The 18,826-nt window shown below is 41.8% G+C and overlaps 1 protein-coding gene across 7 annotated transcripts in view; it reads right to left on the bottom strand.

Moving 5' to 3' along the window:
* FSTL4 (follistatin like 4) overlaps nucleotides 1–18,826 on the bottom strand; it is a 214,351-nt gene that overhangs the window by 133,080 nt on the left and 62,445 nt on the right. For all 7 annotated transcript variants that reach the window (XM_021549489.3, XM_021549484.3, XM_021549488.3 and 4 more), the window contains one exon: nucleotides 16,836–17,084. In XM_021549489.3, the coding sequence (XP_021405164.2) occupies nucleotides 16,836–17,084 (249 nt within the window). The remainder of the gene's footprint in view (nucleotides 1–16,835; nucleotides 17,085–18,826) is intronic.

Here is an 18,826-nt window from a genome sequence, read left to right as displayed (position 1 = left end):
ATTCACACCAGCAACGCTCACCTGCAGCTTTTAGAAGCTTTATCATTGGCATAAAAGGAGAATCTGCCTCCTACTCATCCTCCTCCTCCTCCTTTGTCTTGTAAGGGAATTTTGATTTTTGCCTTAAGAAGAGCTGTACTGCCTCCAAGATCCCAGCTGAGCTGGGGATGCTCCCCCACCAAAGCACAGGGTGGTAAAAAAGCGGCAAAAGGAAAAAAAAAGTGGAGATTGGGAAAAGAGGTCAATAAGACAGGAGGAAAGCACGGGTTTTCCATGGTGAGCAGCAGGCCAGAATCCCACCTGCTGACCAAGCTGCTGAATCCTTGCCACCTGTCTGCTTACATAATGCTTCCTCCAGCTTACATCTAACAGCTTGCAAACTGGTATAGAACATCAAACTCTAAATCAGTGCTTCATGCTGACACACCATATGTCAGCGTGTACTTAGGTAGTCACCAAAAGTGTGAACAGCAATTATTTAAAAATTATTACAGTTTATTCATGCAGAGAATTCCTTCTTGCATTGACTCAAATCCTTCAAGACAAGAATTTTTTTATGAGCTGCAGTTTCCCTCAATTTTCAACCTGATTTTGCAGTCTTTAATTTCATTTTGGTTTAAAACAATGTACTTATTACTGAGGTATTAATTTACAGTGCTGTTTTTAGAAGAGATTACTTAATGAAACTAAAATTAAAAGGTTTTCCTCCAAAGCATGGCACCTTTTCAGTGTTCCTTTGGCTCTGCAGAAGCAAGAAGACTGTCCTGTCTCCTGGTGCTGCTGTTTAGAACATCTGACCTGGGAACAGCATCCACAGAAAACCAATAAAAAAGCCCCTCAGTGCCCTTAGGCCTTTCACCCAAGAGCCAGGTGGAAAAACAGCTGCAAAGGAGAGTTTTTTTCCAGTGAGCAAAGTCTCCACCACTCAGCTTGATGCTTATACATCAACTACTAAGGAAAAAAATTATAGTGCATAAATCCACACAAGGAATTGAAAATTAAAATAAGGGAGCAGAAGAGAGAGCCCATTCCCATGGGCTTTCTCCAGTGGCACAGGCAGACCTGAGAAGCTGCAGACAGTACTGACACAGGCTCTCCCTTGGATGAAGACAGAATACATTAAGAAAAAGTAATTATAGTGATCAAGTAGGGAACTATTTAGCAGCTAAATGAAATATCCAATTAATCATAATTTCTTCAAAACAGTGTGCTTTAAATGGATCTATAACACCCAAGAAGAAAAGAAACAGCCTTTTTTTGTCTTTATTTGTTGCCTTGCACTGCACACCTAATGCCACTGGCCTAACAGAGTATCCACAATCCCTGAACTAGATTCCTGAATGAGATCCTGGGTCCCTCAGACCGAAACTTTAGCCTGGCCTTGCATCAAAACTGCTGAGCCCTCATCACACAGATAATATACAGAAAAGTGTAAATCAACCTAAAACAGGGCATGGCAATTCTCCTCCCTGTTTCACACTAACAAAATCCATTTTTCCATTTGTCTGCACCTTTTGCTGTAAGGATCAGCAGTGCAGGGCTGGAGCAGAATGAGTTTTTATAGAAGCCAGTGGGAGCAGGGAGCCACAGTGCAAAAACCTGTTTGCGTCATCCGTCATCCTTCCAGCTCCTCACTGCTTTTGGAATTTGGGGAGAATTCACAGAACTAAAAGGCTCAGAGGGAAAAATTCTCCCTCCAGTTTCTATCTGTTACAGGTACTAAATTCCTACCAATAGCTGTTACTGACAAAAAGCTCTTTCCATCATTGGGCTCGTGCTTTCCTCATCAAAGATAACTGTAAACTGTAGGTGGAAATACAACAGCAATAAATCAATGGCTGCTGTTTTACTTGCTCTGGGCTTTTTGTTATGAAACATTTCGGGGGGTTGTTTTTTCCTACTCTAACAAGCATCAAGCCAAATGCAATAGTGAAGGAAAAGTAACACCAACACTTAAGTGCTTGGGAGTTTCCTTACATAGAACCACAGAATCATTAAGATTGGAAAAGACCTCCAAAATCACTTCACAGTATTTACCATTAATGTCAGTGTTGGAGATATATATAAATATTTTTTTTGTTTGTTTTAAGCTTTTAAAAAAATATGAACTTGAGTGCTAACACATATCTTAGAAACATGCACAAATTCATGCAGCATAGAAAGGCAGGACTTATCAGAGATCTACTTCATAAAAAAAGTTCCTGTTTACTCAGTATTTTAACTGTCTCGAGAGGGATAAACCTCACCTGGCTTGGCTTTAGACAGCAGCTGCTCACTCAAAAGCTCACACAGACCAAGACTGATAATTAGAACATTATTTCTACAAGACTGTTAAGTATTTTCTTCAGCACACTAAATTAGATTATTTTTTTACCTTTCTTTGAATAAGTTTTTAGAAGGTTTTCCAATGCCATAATTCAAAAGCCACGACAGTCCTGCCAAAGGATACAATGAGCAACAACCACCTGCAGTGCTGGAATATAATTTCCAATGCTCCTAAAAATTCTCTTCCTGCATTTTAATTAAAAATTGGTATTTCTTTTTTGAAAACAGCAAACATTCATAATCCTATTCCCAGCTTCCTTTGAACTTATTGATTGCAGATGCCTGTTGCCATCAGGCACATTTCTAAATTTGGGTAAAGCCACTGTAGGTTTTCTATACTTCAGGATACAGCTGAGGAAGACCCTGAGTGCCCTGATCCTTCCACTACTGATGCCCTCTTCTGCCATGCACTGATTTTTAAAATTCCAGCTTCCATTTGCAGTTCACCTTTCCTGACTGGCGCTCCAGCAGCAATGCTGAGCTCTGTGTCCTGACTGACCAGCCCCTTTACAGAGGCACCTGAAATATGGCTAAAAATATCTGTCAGGATCCCTGCACTTCTCATGGGCTGACTCCAGTTTATGCTTGGTTAGGAAATCCCATCAAAGAGCATGGCAGCAGCCTGACACTGGGAGTATGGAAATGTCTGCTCGGTGACCAAAAGGAGGAGAAAATTAGAATAACAAACAAATGGGGAAAACCACAGAAGCTTAAAAAAAAAATCAAGAAGTATGATATCCTGTTTGATTATCCTATAAATAGCCTATACTTTATCCTATACAATGCTTTCAAATTCCCAGATCAAAACATTTCATGAAGCATTTTGCAAATGTGGCTCCAGGCTCTTTTCTGATCCAATGAACATTATGAGATGATGTGAATGAAATGTCAGTAAACAGGTTAAAGATATCTGGAGATGCAGTAATTCTACCTGATTACTTTGAAATGTCAGAGTTCTCCAGCTCCTTGTTGGGGACAATGGCTTCCTCTGGAGCCTTTCCAAGGAAGAGGAAGATTTGGGGATTCAATACTGCTTCTATTCTAAATACTGTCAGTATTTTACATATGTTAGTGTCAGTAAAAATAAGTTATCTTCATGATACTAAGTAATTGCAAATGAACACTAGCCAATGGGAACCTAACTTCTGAAGGACAGCACTCCCTGAGTTCAGGTCACCAAAGACTTCCACCTCTGTGAACAAGGCAGCAGAGATGAGATGTCACAAACCAGATCCACGTTCATGGGCGTAACAGTGTCAAACAAGATAATGAATCATTCCTTTAACACTTCTCCAATTCTTCATCTTGACTTCAAGGAAGTATTAAGTAGATAAATGCACCAAGATTGAAAAGATGAAAGAGAAGAAAAAAAAAGAGATGTCTGTTCATATAACATTATGAAAGACCCCTCAGCCCAGTGCAGAAAATTAAAAAAAATAATTAAAAAGAGACATTATTTCTGAAAACATAAAAAGAAGCATTTTGAAGAAATTTGATCTATTAGGAAATTTCCATCAATTTAATAAAGTGGTGAAATGTGACTTAAAATAAAAACCTGAAAAAAATCCCATCAGGCCAGAAAGAGGATGGATTTGGGAGAGAATTGCTCAGGATGACAGGGCTCCAATGATTTTCCTGAGCTGGCTGTAGCTGGAGCAGCCCTGTGGGCTGCCTGTGCCATCTCTTGCAAAGGAAAACAAAGCATTTCTGTTTTCAAAGAGCCAGAGGAATTAGCTATAACTGACGAGCCCAAACACCAGCCTGCAACCTGTTCACATTTCTAAAGTGAGCACAGAGTAACTGCACTCCAGTTTTTCCCAACTCATTATGTAAAATAAAAGCTAGCTGAAAAGCCAGTGGGGGGCCACCAAATGCCTTCATTAGCTTTCAATTTTGTTCCAGTAAAAATGCAGCCAAAATCTACTGGGTTCAGAGAGGCTGAAATTTTAGCCTTAACAGCCTTTTACTTCCTCAACACTGTACAGCTTCAGCAAAATTTTCTGCCAGTTAGTTTGGACCTAACAAGCCATTTCCCCATTAACACAAAACACAGCGTGTCCAGGAGTATTAAGCATTTTCCACAAGGCCCTGTTTTACACTCCCTCCAAGAATTACAATGCCAAATTTTGAATCTAAGACAGATGTTTTCCAGATGTGCAGAGCACATCACTTAAATGCTGGATGGAGAGCTCTTCCAAAAGGGTTGTACCAGTTGCATTTAGACAGGCTGACTCCTGAGTTTCTGCTTATGGGAAGCTATTCCTAAGGGAAAAAACTCTCAAGAAAAAGGGCACATCTCACACATGCCTACAGGAGGGTGAAGGATGAAGTCTGATGGCAACTACTGGAGAGAAGAAATGGGGAAGGAATGGGAAGCCATGGATGGAGAGCTGCAGTGCTGTGAGCATGTCTTCACAGAATCATCACAAAATGGTTAAAACCTTAAAGCTCATTTCATCCAGCTCCAACACCCTGACATGAGCAAGAACACCTTCCAATGTCCCAGGTTGCTCCAAGCCCCATGCAACCTGGCCTTGAACTCTTCTAGGGCTGGTGCAACCACAGCAACCTGTGCCTGGACCTCAGCACCCTCACAGGGAGGAATTTCTTCCTGAAATCCAATCTCTGTCCCCACTGATGGCATTGAGGCCACAGGAAAGAGCAGCCCCTCAGCACACAGTGCTGTGATGTGTCTGTACAGCTCAGAGAATGGAGTGATGGAGACAGAGGTGGTGGAGGTCCGAGGGGACCGAGGTCTCTGCCCTCCCTGCCAGCCCCTGAACACGGAACAGCCACCCCAGTCCTGCCCTGCCACAGCCTCTGGCAGCTCACAGCGAGTTCACAACATCACAGCCCTTGAGCTGAGCAGGTCTTCATGCCACTTCACTTTTTTCCTAGTTATTCTAGAATTCAAGTATAGATACTTGTACACTGGCCATATGGAAATAGCACTGCAGCAATTTTCTTTCAAAACTGTTTTACAACTCAAGTCAGAAGAATGCAGCAGAACCCAGAGTACAGTTACCTTTCAAAAACTTACACGTTACATAGGACACACCAAACTAAAATATCTATGTCTAAATCTTGCCCTCAGCACAGCTCTGATCCAAAACCAGACCTAATATCAGAGATTCCTGCAAACCCTCAAGAAATGCTGCTACTGCTTCTAGACTATCTGTAAAGCACCCAGGTGCTGTGCCAAGGGTGAGCTGCACATGGTTGATCCAGCTGTCTGTCTGTCTTTATACAAAGACAGAACTCCTTATATCAGTTTACTCATGGGCAGGTTATGAGAATCACATTTCCAATCAAGATTTGCTTTAATTGGTTATGCTGGTCCTCCCAGAGGAGCGTTAAGATGGGGCTTAGATAATGCTACCATAGCAAGTAACTGCAAACCCAAAGTTAAATCTGCTTTTCTACAAATATTCAGGAACATTTGCTTCCTGGCAACACTCCTGTTAGTAAACCAATTTGCTAAAATATTCATGAATAGCAAACTACAGGGCCATGGATACAGCAAAATGCTTACATATGACAATACAACTAAATATTCACCACAAATATTTTCACAGTATTTGGCTTCCTCTAAAGTAAACGAAAAAAAAACCCAACCTATAACAATGACTAGCATTCAGCACCATGGCTTTCACTAGAAAACCTCTGGTGAGAAGATTGGCTGGTGTTGGACAAGGATGCCCAGGATTGTCCTATGCCCTCAGGGTACATCTCCAAACACTGCAGAAGGACCATAAGACACCAACATCTCCAAACCTGCCACAAAACCTCCTGGTGAGCTGCTGTGCTAGAACAGGTAAATAAGGATTAATAAATAAAATCCTGCTAAAATGTCATATTGAAATGTGAAATAATTTGGAAAATAAAATCCCCTCATTGTTCCTGCAAAACAGCAAAACTCTCAACTAAACTGCCAGTGTGGCAGACTAAAAGCAAGGAGGGAAGAGGAAAACCCTGACAGGAGACTGCAGTCACTTGCAGGAAGAGACAAACCCCACGCACCCCATGGCAAACCTCTTCCAGGTGAGCCTCTGTTCAGCCCATCAGGCTGTTTGTAGTGCAAACAACCCTCATTCAAAAGGTAAATAAAACTGTCTTCCTTTGGACACATCACTCCCATCAACTTTTTTGCTACAAAGGCTACATTTAGATATTGAAATACTTAGATACATTTCAATTGTTAGCTCCCCCTCCATTGCATGGCTCATTCCTTCCCAATTTTTAACTTAAAGAGCAGAAGAGACTGAGCTCTGTTTTACTCCATCACATGGGCTCATTACCATGGGGATATTTTTTTTCACCAAGACCATTATGAGATGAGGAGGCTGCAATTGCACTTGTGTAATTCCTGTATTTCCTTTCCCTTCCAGAGCTGCAAATCCAAACATGGGACATCTCTTCATGGCAGGACAGCAGCCGGATGCTTTCACAGCTTGCTGTGCCAAGGACAGCACAATCCCACACTTCCAGGCACCAGGCTCCTCTTTGGACCACTCATGACCAGTTTCATCCCTGCTTGGGCACAAGGATTCTGTGTTCTGTAGCCCTGGCCCAGCCATACCCCTCCTTGATCCCTGTCAAAACTATAGAAAAAACAGTCAGGGGATTTTACAGGGACAGGGTACTTAGGGTTGGGATCATTTAACACGAGTTCTGATGTCTTTTTCTATGACCTTGAGAAAGTCACTGGCTCTCCTCTAGACTGCAATTCATCCTCTGTAAAGGCTGGATTACTATTTTTCCTGGCATTCAAAGGTGTTGTGGGGTCCAATTCATTAATCTTTGTAAAGCATTCTAGGACATTTTGATGGAAAATTCAAAATATTATGCATTAAGGCCTTCTATCTAAATATCACCTGGAAACCTTCCTCTTACTCCTGAGTTTGTGATTGATCCCCACTCAATTAGAGGTAATGGGATTTCCATGTAGACTCAGCAGCAGAGCAGACCCCATAGGAAGGTGCCAGCAAGAGCAGGGGTGCTAATCCACAGGAAGCAGGCAGACAATTGGTGCCTGCACTGTGTGATCCAGGGCTGAATGCTGCAGCCCTGGGCTGTACCAGGACCCCCTGAACCAGCTTTGGGCAAAGGGATGAGGCATAGACCCCCCACCAGCCATCCCTACACAAACCCCCATCCCTACACCCACACCCAGCAATGACAGGACAGGGGGGAATGGCTTCACACTGTCAGAGGGCAGGGTCAGATTGGATATTTGGAAGAAATTCTTCCCTGTGAGGGTGGGGAGGCCCTGGCACAGGGTGCCCAGAGAAGCCCCATCCCTGGAAGTGTCCAAGGCCAGGCTGGATGGGCCTTGGAATAACCTGGGGTAGTGGAAGGTGTCCCTGCCCATGGCAGGGGCTTGGAACTGGATGAACTAGAAGGTTCCCTCCAACCCAAAGCAGTCAATGATGATTCTGTGATGCTCCTACACACTGCTCCCCCCTCCTCCCCTTCCTACAACTACACTGATAATTAACTATGAACTTTACATTTGACATTAATCTCTATTAATAGGATTTTGAGCAGGAAAACAAAGTTTCTACCCAAAGAGCTTTCAAGCCATGAGCAGACAGAATAAATCTGCAGATCACTCATTACCTCCCCATGTCAAGTTTTATTATTTGTGGGAGCAGTTCTACTTCATGAAGGCAAGAAAAGGCAGATAACCTCACCCCTGATGAGAGAACAGCTTCAATTCTACATGCAAAAAACAACTGGGAAATTACAGTGGGCTTTATCAGTACCCATGCTGTAGAGTGCTCATTTTAACTAGCATTCCCATGACTTCAGGACATCTCTGGTAGGATTCAGCCCTCTCAAGCATATTAACAAGAACTGCCTGTTAAATCCTGGTGGACAGAGGCAGGAAGGGAGTGAAGGCTGGACCAGCTTTTTCCTTGCAGCTACCTAATTGAATCTGCAGCATCCAGCCTGTTGGTATTCTCAGGCACTCAGAATTTCAATTTGCTCCGTGTATTTTTATACTGAGCACCCAGAAAAATTATCATTTGTGCTTAATAGCTTTTAATCAACTATTTTAATCAGCTCTTTTTATCTTTAAAGCACTTTTAAATCTCCCTGCCTCAGTCTCCCCAGCCCTAAAGTTTATTCCATTTGTTTTCCTTCATTCAGCTTCCAGCACCCTTTACCATGATCTAATCATCTTAATCTTTAATGCTTATCTCTACCTTTTAACCTTTTCAGTTTTCATTTAAAACAATCTCTCTATCTCTCTCAGGTGTGGAGCTTTTTTATTTATTCTGAAATTAAGGTTTTCCCTGGCCCTTGTCTCAGCACAGAGCTGGAGATGTCCTGTGGAGAGTCCCCTGGCATCAAGCTGCATGTTGCTTCTCAAAAGGTGACTTGTGGGGACCTTAAGTAAATCAGTAATTTTTCTATTGACAAAATGTATGTCATTTTAGGGAAATAAAGTTGACTTCAAAAATATTACAGTATTTGTTGTCATTAATTTGAAATTACTTGCCATGTGCTAGCCTTTCTTTCCACTGGGAAAACTATGGATGTAGAAACTTCATTGAATAGTTTAGTTTGGAAGACCTTTAAGATAATTGAATTGGGGAAAAAAGCAGATAAACCTTTGAGCATCCAAGTTCTTTTCAAGACTGTGAAAGGTTCAGCAATGCAGAAGCTCAGTAAATGTGTCACTTTTTAACCATGACTTTGTAACATAATGCCCCACTTTGCTGGCATTTCTCCAGTTTTACATCACTTAGAACATTTTGGAAAATTGCTAACGGAATGGTGAGAGCTAATATTAAATTTAACACGCTAAAAAAAGCAAAAACTTTTCCTACATAAGGCTCTTCAATATTTAAATATGTTTTGAGCTCCAAAATTAATGTACAATAAACATGAATGTGACTTGCAAAGAAAAGTGATGTGGACGCAGTGAGTTCAGACTGCCACCAAATCACAACCAGCACGTGTCAGATGCAAAGAGCACCCAAAATAGATAAAAAAGAAAGACAAACACCCCCTGACATAATGAGTGTTGCAGAAAGCAGCACCAAAGTTGGCACAGGAACTTCCACTGGTAAATACAAACCACCTCCCTGCTTCTCTTCCCACACACTTTAATTTGATTCTTCATCCTCCTCCTCTGCTCCGTCCCCCATCACGACTGCTAAGGCTGTGCTTCAAAAAAAGCTTCATTATCACCTCTCAGTTCTCCTGAAAGCACTGCAGTGAAGGTTTAGCAGACCCAGCCTCGGAGCAGATGGCTCCCTAAAGCCACCTGCATCTCATTTCCCTGCCCTCAAGAACACGAAGCTGAAACTTGGGGTGCTTCAAACTGAGACCACCTCATGCCAGTATTGTCTTCCTCCACACCATGGAGATTCAGGCTGAGCTTTTCTATTTTCAACACATAAGCAGTTCCTCTCATACTTTACATTCACGGAGGGCAGGGATTGCTGCACAGTGCTGGGTGCTGGCGTGGTCCTCCAGCTGCCCATTCCATTAACCATGGCCTTCAGCGACTCCAGTTCAACCAGGACATCCTCAGTTATAGGGGGAAACAAATTAGAAAGATTAATTCCCACTTTTCATTTTTAAGATATTAATACTGCTGCTGAAATATCCTCTAATTCCTTTGTTCACTAGCTGATACATAATATGAAGCTTTTTTGTCTTTATGGGAGATATTATGGCCATACACATCAAGACTGGCAACTGGAGAAGATTAACAAACTGGGCCCTAAATAAGATGAGACAGATAACAGTCAAATAAAACTGTTCATGGGGGTCATGGTCATGACCACTGTAAGCAAATGTTACACAATTTCATATTTAAAAAGTAAAAAGTCACATCACAGTTGCTCCTGCACTCCCCAAATGGCTATTGCCTCAAATTGGAGCTATAAAAACACCAAGAATGCTGGATAGGGATCACATCAGATAACACCACTTTTTCCACTAGCTTCATCCATGGTGTGTGTTCCTCCATTTCGGCTTTACTGACTGGAACTAAAATCTGTCACTTGTCTATGCAGAGTCCCAGCACCAGAGATTTATTTTTGGCCAAGCAGAAGCAGGAAATGGCCCTGCTGTGAGGAGTTCCATTGGGAATAATTAATCTTCTGATTGACCAAGTCAAATTCAGCGTCCATTGCAGTATTCAGTCCCAATTTCCCTCCCACCTGTGGGATTGCTATTATGGCCATAAGGTTCCCAGCAAAGGTTTTCTATTACTAATACGTAATTAAAGATCTCTTTGTTAGACTTCTCCAGGATCTCTGCTATTTTTGACTCTTTTTCTTATGCCTAGACTTTCCCCATTCTTGTTATTGGCACTTAATTTCCAGTAAAAGCCCACCTATACCATGAGAGTTTCACAACTGACTGTTAGCCAAGATTTCCCTTTCATGAATTTCAGGAATGTAAGCATTCAATTTTCTCTTAAAATGAAAAATACTTTTCAAGATCTTAAACCTATTCCTAGAAAATTCCTATTACCAAAGCTAGGAGCAGACTAGCAGTCCCTTGTTCATATCCTCACATAAATCAATGGAATTTCCATAATTTACCCCAAAGATTGATGCAGTCTGTTTATTAGGTGTAAAGCTATAAATCACATTTAAAAGCAGTCAGCCTGAAAAGCCAGGTAAAATTGATCCCTCCCCAAAAGACTAAGTGGAGGGAGCTGAAAAGGCAGTGTGGGAATAGAAAGGAATCCCTCTGGAATTCAGTTTATTAAGAACTGCATCAGCTCTACTGACAGCAAACACATTCTTTCATTTTATATAGCACTTACCTCTCCTTATAACACTTTAAACTCCTAATATATTTACACTGGACACTGAAATGATCATTAGAGGCTTGACCTCCATGTCCAAGCCCCCAGCCTCTTCCAACAGGGATTAATTGCCTTCCTCCCAGCCTCCCCTTCCCAGCTCGCTGCCACCGGAGCAGTCTGGCAGCACTGCTGCAAAGTTAAATCGGCAAATATTAATTGCCAGCTGGGAAAAGTGCCATTAGTTCACACTCAGATTTTTTCCAGCTGAAAAGACAGAGAGTGTTAAATGGAGCAAATTTCCTTCCAGTCTGCAAACCAGCAATGGAGCGGGTCTGCCTGTTCTGCAAGCACATAATGAGCAAAACATTCAACACCTTCCCAGAGATGTTTTGAAATGCTATTCCGTAGAACAAATTACTTCTGGAAATAACAAAGCACAGAACTAACACATGAACAACAAATAAAGTACAGAGGAAATAAACCACCACCACCCGAGGCTGAATTCATATGTATTTGAGATTACTGCAGTGATACAAGTTATCAGCCTGCTTGTTTGGGGTTTTTTCCAGGTTTGTAATTTATTCACATTCAAGCATAGAAAATTTTCTGTCAACATGCAGAAGATTATAATTTTCCTTAATTAGAAAAGAACTTTTTGAGAACAGGAAGAAAGATAAGAGTAGTTGAAAATGAAAGATGTCATTACCTAAAGTCATGGAATCATAAGATTATGGGATGATACGGGCTGGAAGAGGCTTCCATTAAAACACTTAGTGCAGGGTCAGACTAGGCTGCTCAGGACTGCTCCCAGCCAGGTTTTGAAAGCTCCCAGAGATGGAGATGGCACCAGGGCAGCCTGTCCCAGCACTCAACCAATCTCCAAGGGAAATTAGTCTCCTTAACATCAACCAGGCTGAACATCTCGTTTCAGCTGTGCCCTTTGCTTCTCATTCTCTCTCCATGCAGATCCAGGTTCCATCCTTCCATCCTCTGCTACACTACCTGTGCATAAATGTCCTGAGAGAACACATTATTCTGGCTCTAGCAGTGTGCAAACACACTCACATGTGTGCACATGCACAGCAACCCAGCACACAAGCCTGCACACTTCAGAAGACTTTATATATAAATTCATGCCATGAAGCATTGCTCTGAGCAACAGTGTAAGGCTCAAAGCAAACAGTGGGATTCTGTGTGTGTGTGTGTAACAGAAAGGAGAAAGGCAGTTGGTTTCTACAGATTTCTTATGAAATTCTGTACAAAATATGTACAAAATTATGATTTACTATGGGAAAAGAAATGACCTTGTATAAGGAGGAAAATTACTGCCAGATACTTGCTTAAAAGAAAAAAAAAAGAAGACATATATTTTAAGCAATGGGACAAAATTACTGAAAAATTAATACTGACATTTCAGCAGAGAAGGAAGGAAGGAAGAAAATGGGACTGGAATACCAGACATGAATGTGTCTTTACAGCACACCACCTCTCTGCATAAAATTCTGTCCGATTTCATAAAGTTAGAGCTTTGCTACAAGCTGAACCGAATGGACAAAAAAAAATATATATATTAAGTAGTCGACACAGGTATAGTGCATTTACATAATGGAAAGTTCAAGATTTTGGTCTCATAAGTTGGACCAAATTCATGCCAGAGCACAAACTCAATCTCACTGGCTGCAGCACAAAGCTGCTCTACAGGCTGGCGAGAAAAGCTGAGCTTTTTGTAAAAGACCCAATCCACCTGGATAAAGAGAGGATGCCAGAACCACAGAAAATAATGAATGAGCTTGAGCAAGCAAACATGGCTGCCTTCCTCTAGCAAGGGCTTGGCTGATGCACAGGAGCTTTGAGATTGCTGATCAAGCATAAAAAAGCAGGAAGAGAAAGAAAGGGAAAAAAATTACTCCTAAATCCTGAAAATGGAAAAGCACAGCTCTAAACAGAATTTATCTAATGTATGCAAACTGCTAGGGAAGTGCATTGCTCTGATGTTTCTGGTGGAAGGAAGAAGGTAAGGGAAGAAAAATTATTGAACGGTGTCTGCACAGCTATTTCTGGCCAAAAACAGTAAGAGAAAAGTGAGGGAAGAGACAGAGTGGGTGTAGACAGCCAAAAGGAAAGAAACATGAAAAGAAGTGCAAAAAAAGGGAACTACGGCTATGAAAAAGCAAAGCATAGTCCAAAATATTGTGTTTAAATTATATAACCTCATTATCCAAGGCATTTATTCAACTAGGAACATTTTCAGGCCAAATGCTCATTCTGGACATTTGTGGGACAATTGTCATTATGAGCACAGCTATCTTCCCGTCTTCATAAGAACTTCTTTCCTCACCAGTTCAACACACAGTAAAAGCACTTTTATACTGAGGTATTTTCTTACCCAGTAAAAATCACCAACACCCCAATCAAATGACTACAGAAACTCACAAAATAATGAAAACATAGAAAATGAAAAAAACCTGCCACATGGTAGAAAAGTCCTAAATAGAACATTTCCCTATGGAAAAACCAAACTGTATTTCACACCAGGAAAGACAACCAGATCAAGGAGAATGTGAACAGCTATGAGTGGGATTGACATTTCTCCTGAGATCTCTGGGTTTAGGGCTTCTGCTTCACAGTATTTCCCTTGTGACTTCAAACTCCCAAGTGAACTTTCCCACCTATTTGCTTTATCAGCTGAGGAAAAAGGACTGCAATTACAGTGTTGTGTAAGGGGAATTGCACTGCATCAGAGGCTGAAGGATAAAGCCTGGGGAGATCACTCCTGCTGAGATCTCTCGTTGCTTCATTCACATTTCCACAAGTTTTTTTAATGTTTTGGACTCTCAAGATTTCAAGGAGCCATTTTTATTCCACGCTGGACAAAGGAGAAATCAGTCCTTTTCCCAGGGACAAATTCTCTTCTGCTCTTCCTAACACTATTGCTGGTACAGAATGCAAATGCTTCTGCTCACCCAGGAGTATCTGCTACCCACTAGTATTTACAAAGCACTTCACATCTGGCAAATATACTGAAAGATCAAAAAATCCTTTCTCAAAATGCACAAAAGAAAACAAATCTCTGTTGTTTGCTTTATTATCAGTTTACTGTGGATAGGCCTAGCTCAGCCAAAGCAGAATCAGGGTGTTTGATCTCTGTCTTACCTTAAGTCCATCCAGTTTGTCACTGATAACTGGGCAAACTGGAAGAGCACACACAAATATCCAGTCTGCAGCGTCCCTCAGCTCCACACAGGAATTTAAATCTTAATTGAACAAATCAATGGGGACAAGAAACCATGAAGCAGCCCACTCACCAGTCTGACTGTACCCAAATAATTAAATTATCTTACTTGATCGAAAGCAAACAGAAAACACATGCTGAGTGCTAGATGTACACCTGAGCAACCTGGTCTAGCAGAAGGTGTCCCTGACCACACCAATGGGGTTGGAACAGGAGGCTCATTAAGGTCTCTTCCAACCCAAACCATTTTGGGATTTTATGGTTTTGCACCTTAAAGGTTTTTCTCCAAAGTCTTACATTTCATGTTACACTTATAATGGTGCTTAAAAACCTGTACCTTAATTGCTGACTGAAAATTTTGGTTTAAGAGAAATCACTATAATTCTTGGTTTAGGAATAGGAGACTAAAGTACCAATAAAAAGAGCAATATACAGAAGGTTACTCAGGAACTGCATGGTAGAAAAAAGGGCTGAAGCCAAGTATTTCTATGGAGTCCCATTCTGTGGGATTATTCCCCACTTAAGGTAAACTTTTTTCTGTATGTTATCTCTGCAGACAGAGGTGTGAAGTACATTTTTATTTATTCACGTGGGAAGAGAAGTGAGCTTGTTTCTTTCTTCCCTTCCATAAAGCTGTTATTCTGCTGAAAAGCAGATTTAAGCTGTGCTCCCTGGCAAGAGTTCGAGGGTTACTTTAAACTGGGACACAAAACTCCTACTTTCTGACATCATTTCATGGTGTGTTCAGGGAAGTATTCAAGCGTGACATTCTATCATTAGGCATAATACAGCCACTGCAGGGGCTGATTACTGCAATGAGAACTCATTTTCTTTAACACTATATATGATAAGGAACAAATAAAAACCCAGGCCAGACGCACTGTCATAAAAAGGTGGGTGATGTCAAGAATGAAAAACCCAAGGACTGTTTTTGGTAGTCAGGGGAAGAAAATCTCATTAATTGAGTGGGGGGATTGCTGAGCATCTCTGAAATCAAGATTTTCCCTTTCTTTGCAAGGTTTCTCATTCTGCAGAGGCCCACCTGCAACTTACTCAGGGATGGACACCATTTCCAGCCTGATCCATACCCTGATCTGACTTGATACACAGAGGCAGAAGCACAGCAGTTGGAGCAAGGTACAAGTATTCTTTTTAGATGTTCCTTTTTAATGTGTCAAGCAGAAATAGCCCTCTTTGCCTTGATATACTCATGAGCTGGAAATATGCCTTTGGGTGACCCCTTCCATGATTTATTTCCTACAAGATCTATTGATCCTAATTAGTTGCTTTGGTAAATTTAGAGGCTGCCTGTGACAAACTAACCCAGGGTGTTCACCAAATCAATGCTCTGATCAGCTCTGCTGTTCTTTCCACAGCCAGATCTTCAAAACAAATGAGACTTTGCAATGCACTGCAAATCAGTGCCTACATACCAACTGGAAAAATTTTGGTCACAAAAAGACACAATGTCTTCTCCAACACAGAAGAATGACAGTGCTTTTCTATCTCCAAAGGGTATCACAAGGACATATTAATAATCCTCTTCAAATGGGCTCCTGTTTCTTAAATAGGGTCCTCAAGCATCATGTTAGCAAAGAAGAACTCACGATGGATAGCTCTGTATACAGCCAATCTCTTTGGGGGCTTAAGTGAGCTGAAGATAAATAAATGATTTTCATATTTGATCACGCAAATGTCACTGGATATATTTGCAACAACCCACTCAAATCTTCCTGTAGGTACACGGAGTCATATTTGACAATGAGCTTTCAAGATATACTCTAGTGAGGCCCTTTATGAGATCTCTCATTAGAAGTAAAATAATTTACAGCTTCTTCCATTCCCTGGCATTTTATCACACGCTCCTACTCCTGCAGTCTCCCTTGATGACAGGATGGTACATGGCATACAAAATACTAATGGGAAAGATACAGACGGGCTTTGGTGCAAAGATGATAATGAAATTTGCTACTGAACCAGTAAAAGAGCTCCAGATGTATGCATCCCACTGGTAACCAGAACTGTCTTTAAAGTTATTTAAAGCCTGTCCCCATTCCTTATTTCATTTAAACAGCTCCTTTCCTTTTCCTGTGTCATTTGCCTAACTGGGTTTCCGTTTCTCATGTTGCAGCAAACTTTTGTTTGTATCATCTTCTTTTTCTTAACATCTTTGTCTTGTTCAAAGCCTTTTCAAATGAATTTGGATTGTAAAAGGTTATTACACTAGCAGCTGAAAGTACTGAGCAGCACAACCACAGTGCACACAATGCATACAGTGATGTTAATTATTTACCAGTTCCCAGTATGATTACATTTTGCATGGCGATGGCACTCAGGGGCTTAATAGCTGCATAAAACATTGTGTATGTTCTCTGCTGATCTGGAATAAATCATCCCTGAAAAATTTAGCTCTTAGAAATAAAACATACCATTCAGCCATTTACCAGGATTACCACGAGTGACGAAAGCCCTACAGAAGTATTCTTTTCAACAACGCCCTACCTTTGAAGAAACAGTCCTTGCTGTGGACAATGTAGATCTTCTTCCTCTGCAGACAGGAGGCTCGATGCAGCTGACAGTGATTTTCGTAGAACCTGCCATCAGATCCACAGACGGGCATGTAGCTGGACGTGCAGTCCTCGACACAGCTGCACTCGGGCTGGCTGGTGTCCCTGTTGAGCACGCACCTGCTGCCCCGGCCGCAGGACCTCCTCCCGCAGGGTGCGCGCAGCCCGTCCTGCCCGGGGAGCGCTGGGGACAGCAAACGACAGCAGAAAACGCCACTGTAAGCCACATTCGCCTCAACAGCACAGCCCTGACAGCAGCAGGAGCAACACAGGTTTTGGAGGTAAAAAATTCCCCCCCTTGAACAGCAGCAGTTTGAAGAGAGCGCTCAGAGCTGCACCCCCAGACCTCCAGCTCTCCCGTATCACAGCACACAGTGAGTGATTAAAGTGCTTTATTGGAAAGTGATGGACGCATAACCCTCTGATCTTTCAGCTCTTCACACAACTAGAGCCTAGAATGAAACCCAGTGAGAGCATTTCTGTGACCATGAGTTACATTCAGAAAGCAATTCTGAAACCCTATGCTGCTCCAGCCACAAAACTCAGCAAAGTGCCCTAAGTGTCAGCACTCAGCTCCTGTGCACATTTAGAGTCCAGCTCTCACCCTGGGAGCCAGAAGCTCCCACCCAGAGGCAGAATATCCTCCAGGCTAAAATTCACACAGGTTTCAAGGAAAGCACACACAAGCAACTGTTGAGAGCTTTTGAAAAAATAACCCCCAAGAAAGACAATTACTGAAAGGAATGTTACTGAATATCACTGAAGGGAATGAAATGGGAAAACACCAGTCATCATAAAAGGGACCATTAGTATCTGTTCCTACACTCGGAGTAATGACATATAGTGAAAAATAACATTCTACTACTTTTAAGAATCCACTGGATATGATATTCTGAATATTACGGTGCTCTTTGATACTATTAAAAGGGTAAGGAAGCTGCCCTTGCGCTATAACATTTTCTGCTTATGGAGTTTCCTCACTTAAATAGAACATTACTAAAATTCACACAGGATGGGGCACTTCCAAACAAGCCACTACTCAGAGCAATAATTAGCCTTACACTCAATGAAGAGACTTTCAGGAAATTAGATCATTCTATGCTAATTGGAGTTCCAATTTGAGCATTAGAAAGGGAAATTGCAAAAGGCACAATTATACCAGGACCAAGCCTTGCCTTGTGCAAAAACCCACTGCCAGCCTTGCAGAGCCTTCCAACATCCAGAGACCCTGGCTGCCCTGGAGCCAGGGACTCGGCCTAGACCAACAAGAAGGTTTGGAAACAAATCCCTTTTCTCTACATTTACCACATGCAGGTTCGGCTCCTGGAAAGGTTTTGTTGTATGCCAGCTCTCAGAGGATGTTCAAGTGCAAGCCCTACTTCAGATATGCTGCAGCACCCAGTGAAACACATCCTACAGCAACTGGGGTGCCACAACATCTTCTAAGGTACACCCAGGGCTTTTCCCTTCAAAGATTTTTTCCAGCAGCCAAACAGCTCAACGTAGGAGCACAGACCAGATCTCATCCAGCTCTTTAGCACGCGTAAAAGAGATGTGAGAAGCATCAGTACCAGCTACTTCAATCTCATTTTATCATCTTAAATTCCCTGCTAACATCAACACAGCCCATGTCTGCCCAGCATTTCATGCCCATGCAAAATGTCCCAATGTTGAAGCTTCAGTTCATCTCCTTGTGGTCAAGGGGTTAAAAGCATGTGCACAGAGACAAGCAAGAGTTTCTAACAAAACCCCGTTTTCCCTGGTCCCCATTAAGCCTTTGTTTTTATCACAGTAAATCTGAAAGGGAAAAAAGTCTGTTATTGGAGGATTAACTATTTGACTCAATAACTCATTAAAATTCCTCCAACTTGGCAAGCTAAGAAATATTGACTTTTCCTGACTTGTAATAAACTAGAAGGTCAAAGC

The sequence above is a fragment of the Lonchura striata genome, chromosome 15 (assembly GCF_046129695.1).
Source record: "Lonchura striata isolate bLonStr1 chromosome 15, bLonStr1.mat, whole genome shotgun sequence".
NCBI lineage: Eukaryota > Metazoa > Chordata > Aves > Passeriformes > Estrildidae > Lonchura > Lonchura striata.
Note: the sequence above shows the minus strand (reverse complement) of the source record. Positions and strands in the feature narration are given on the sequence as shown.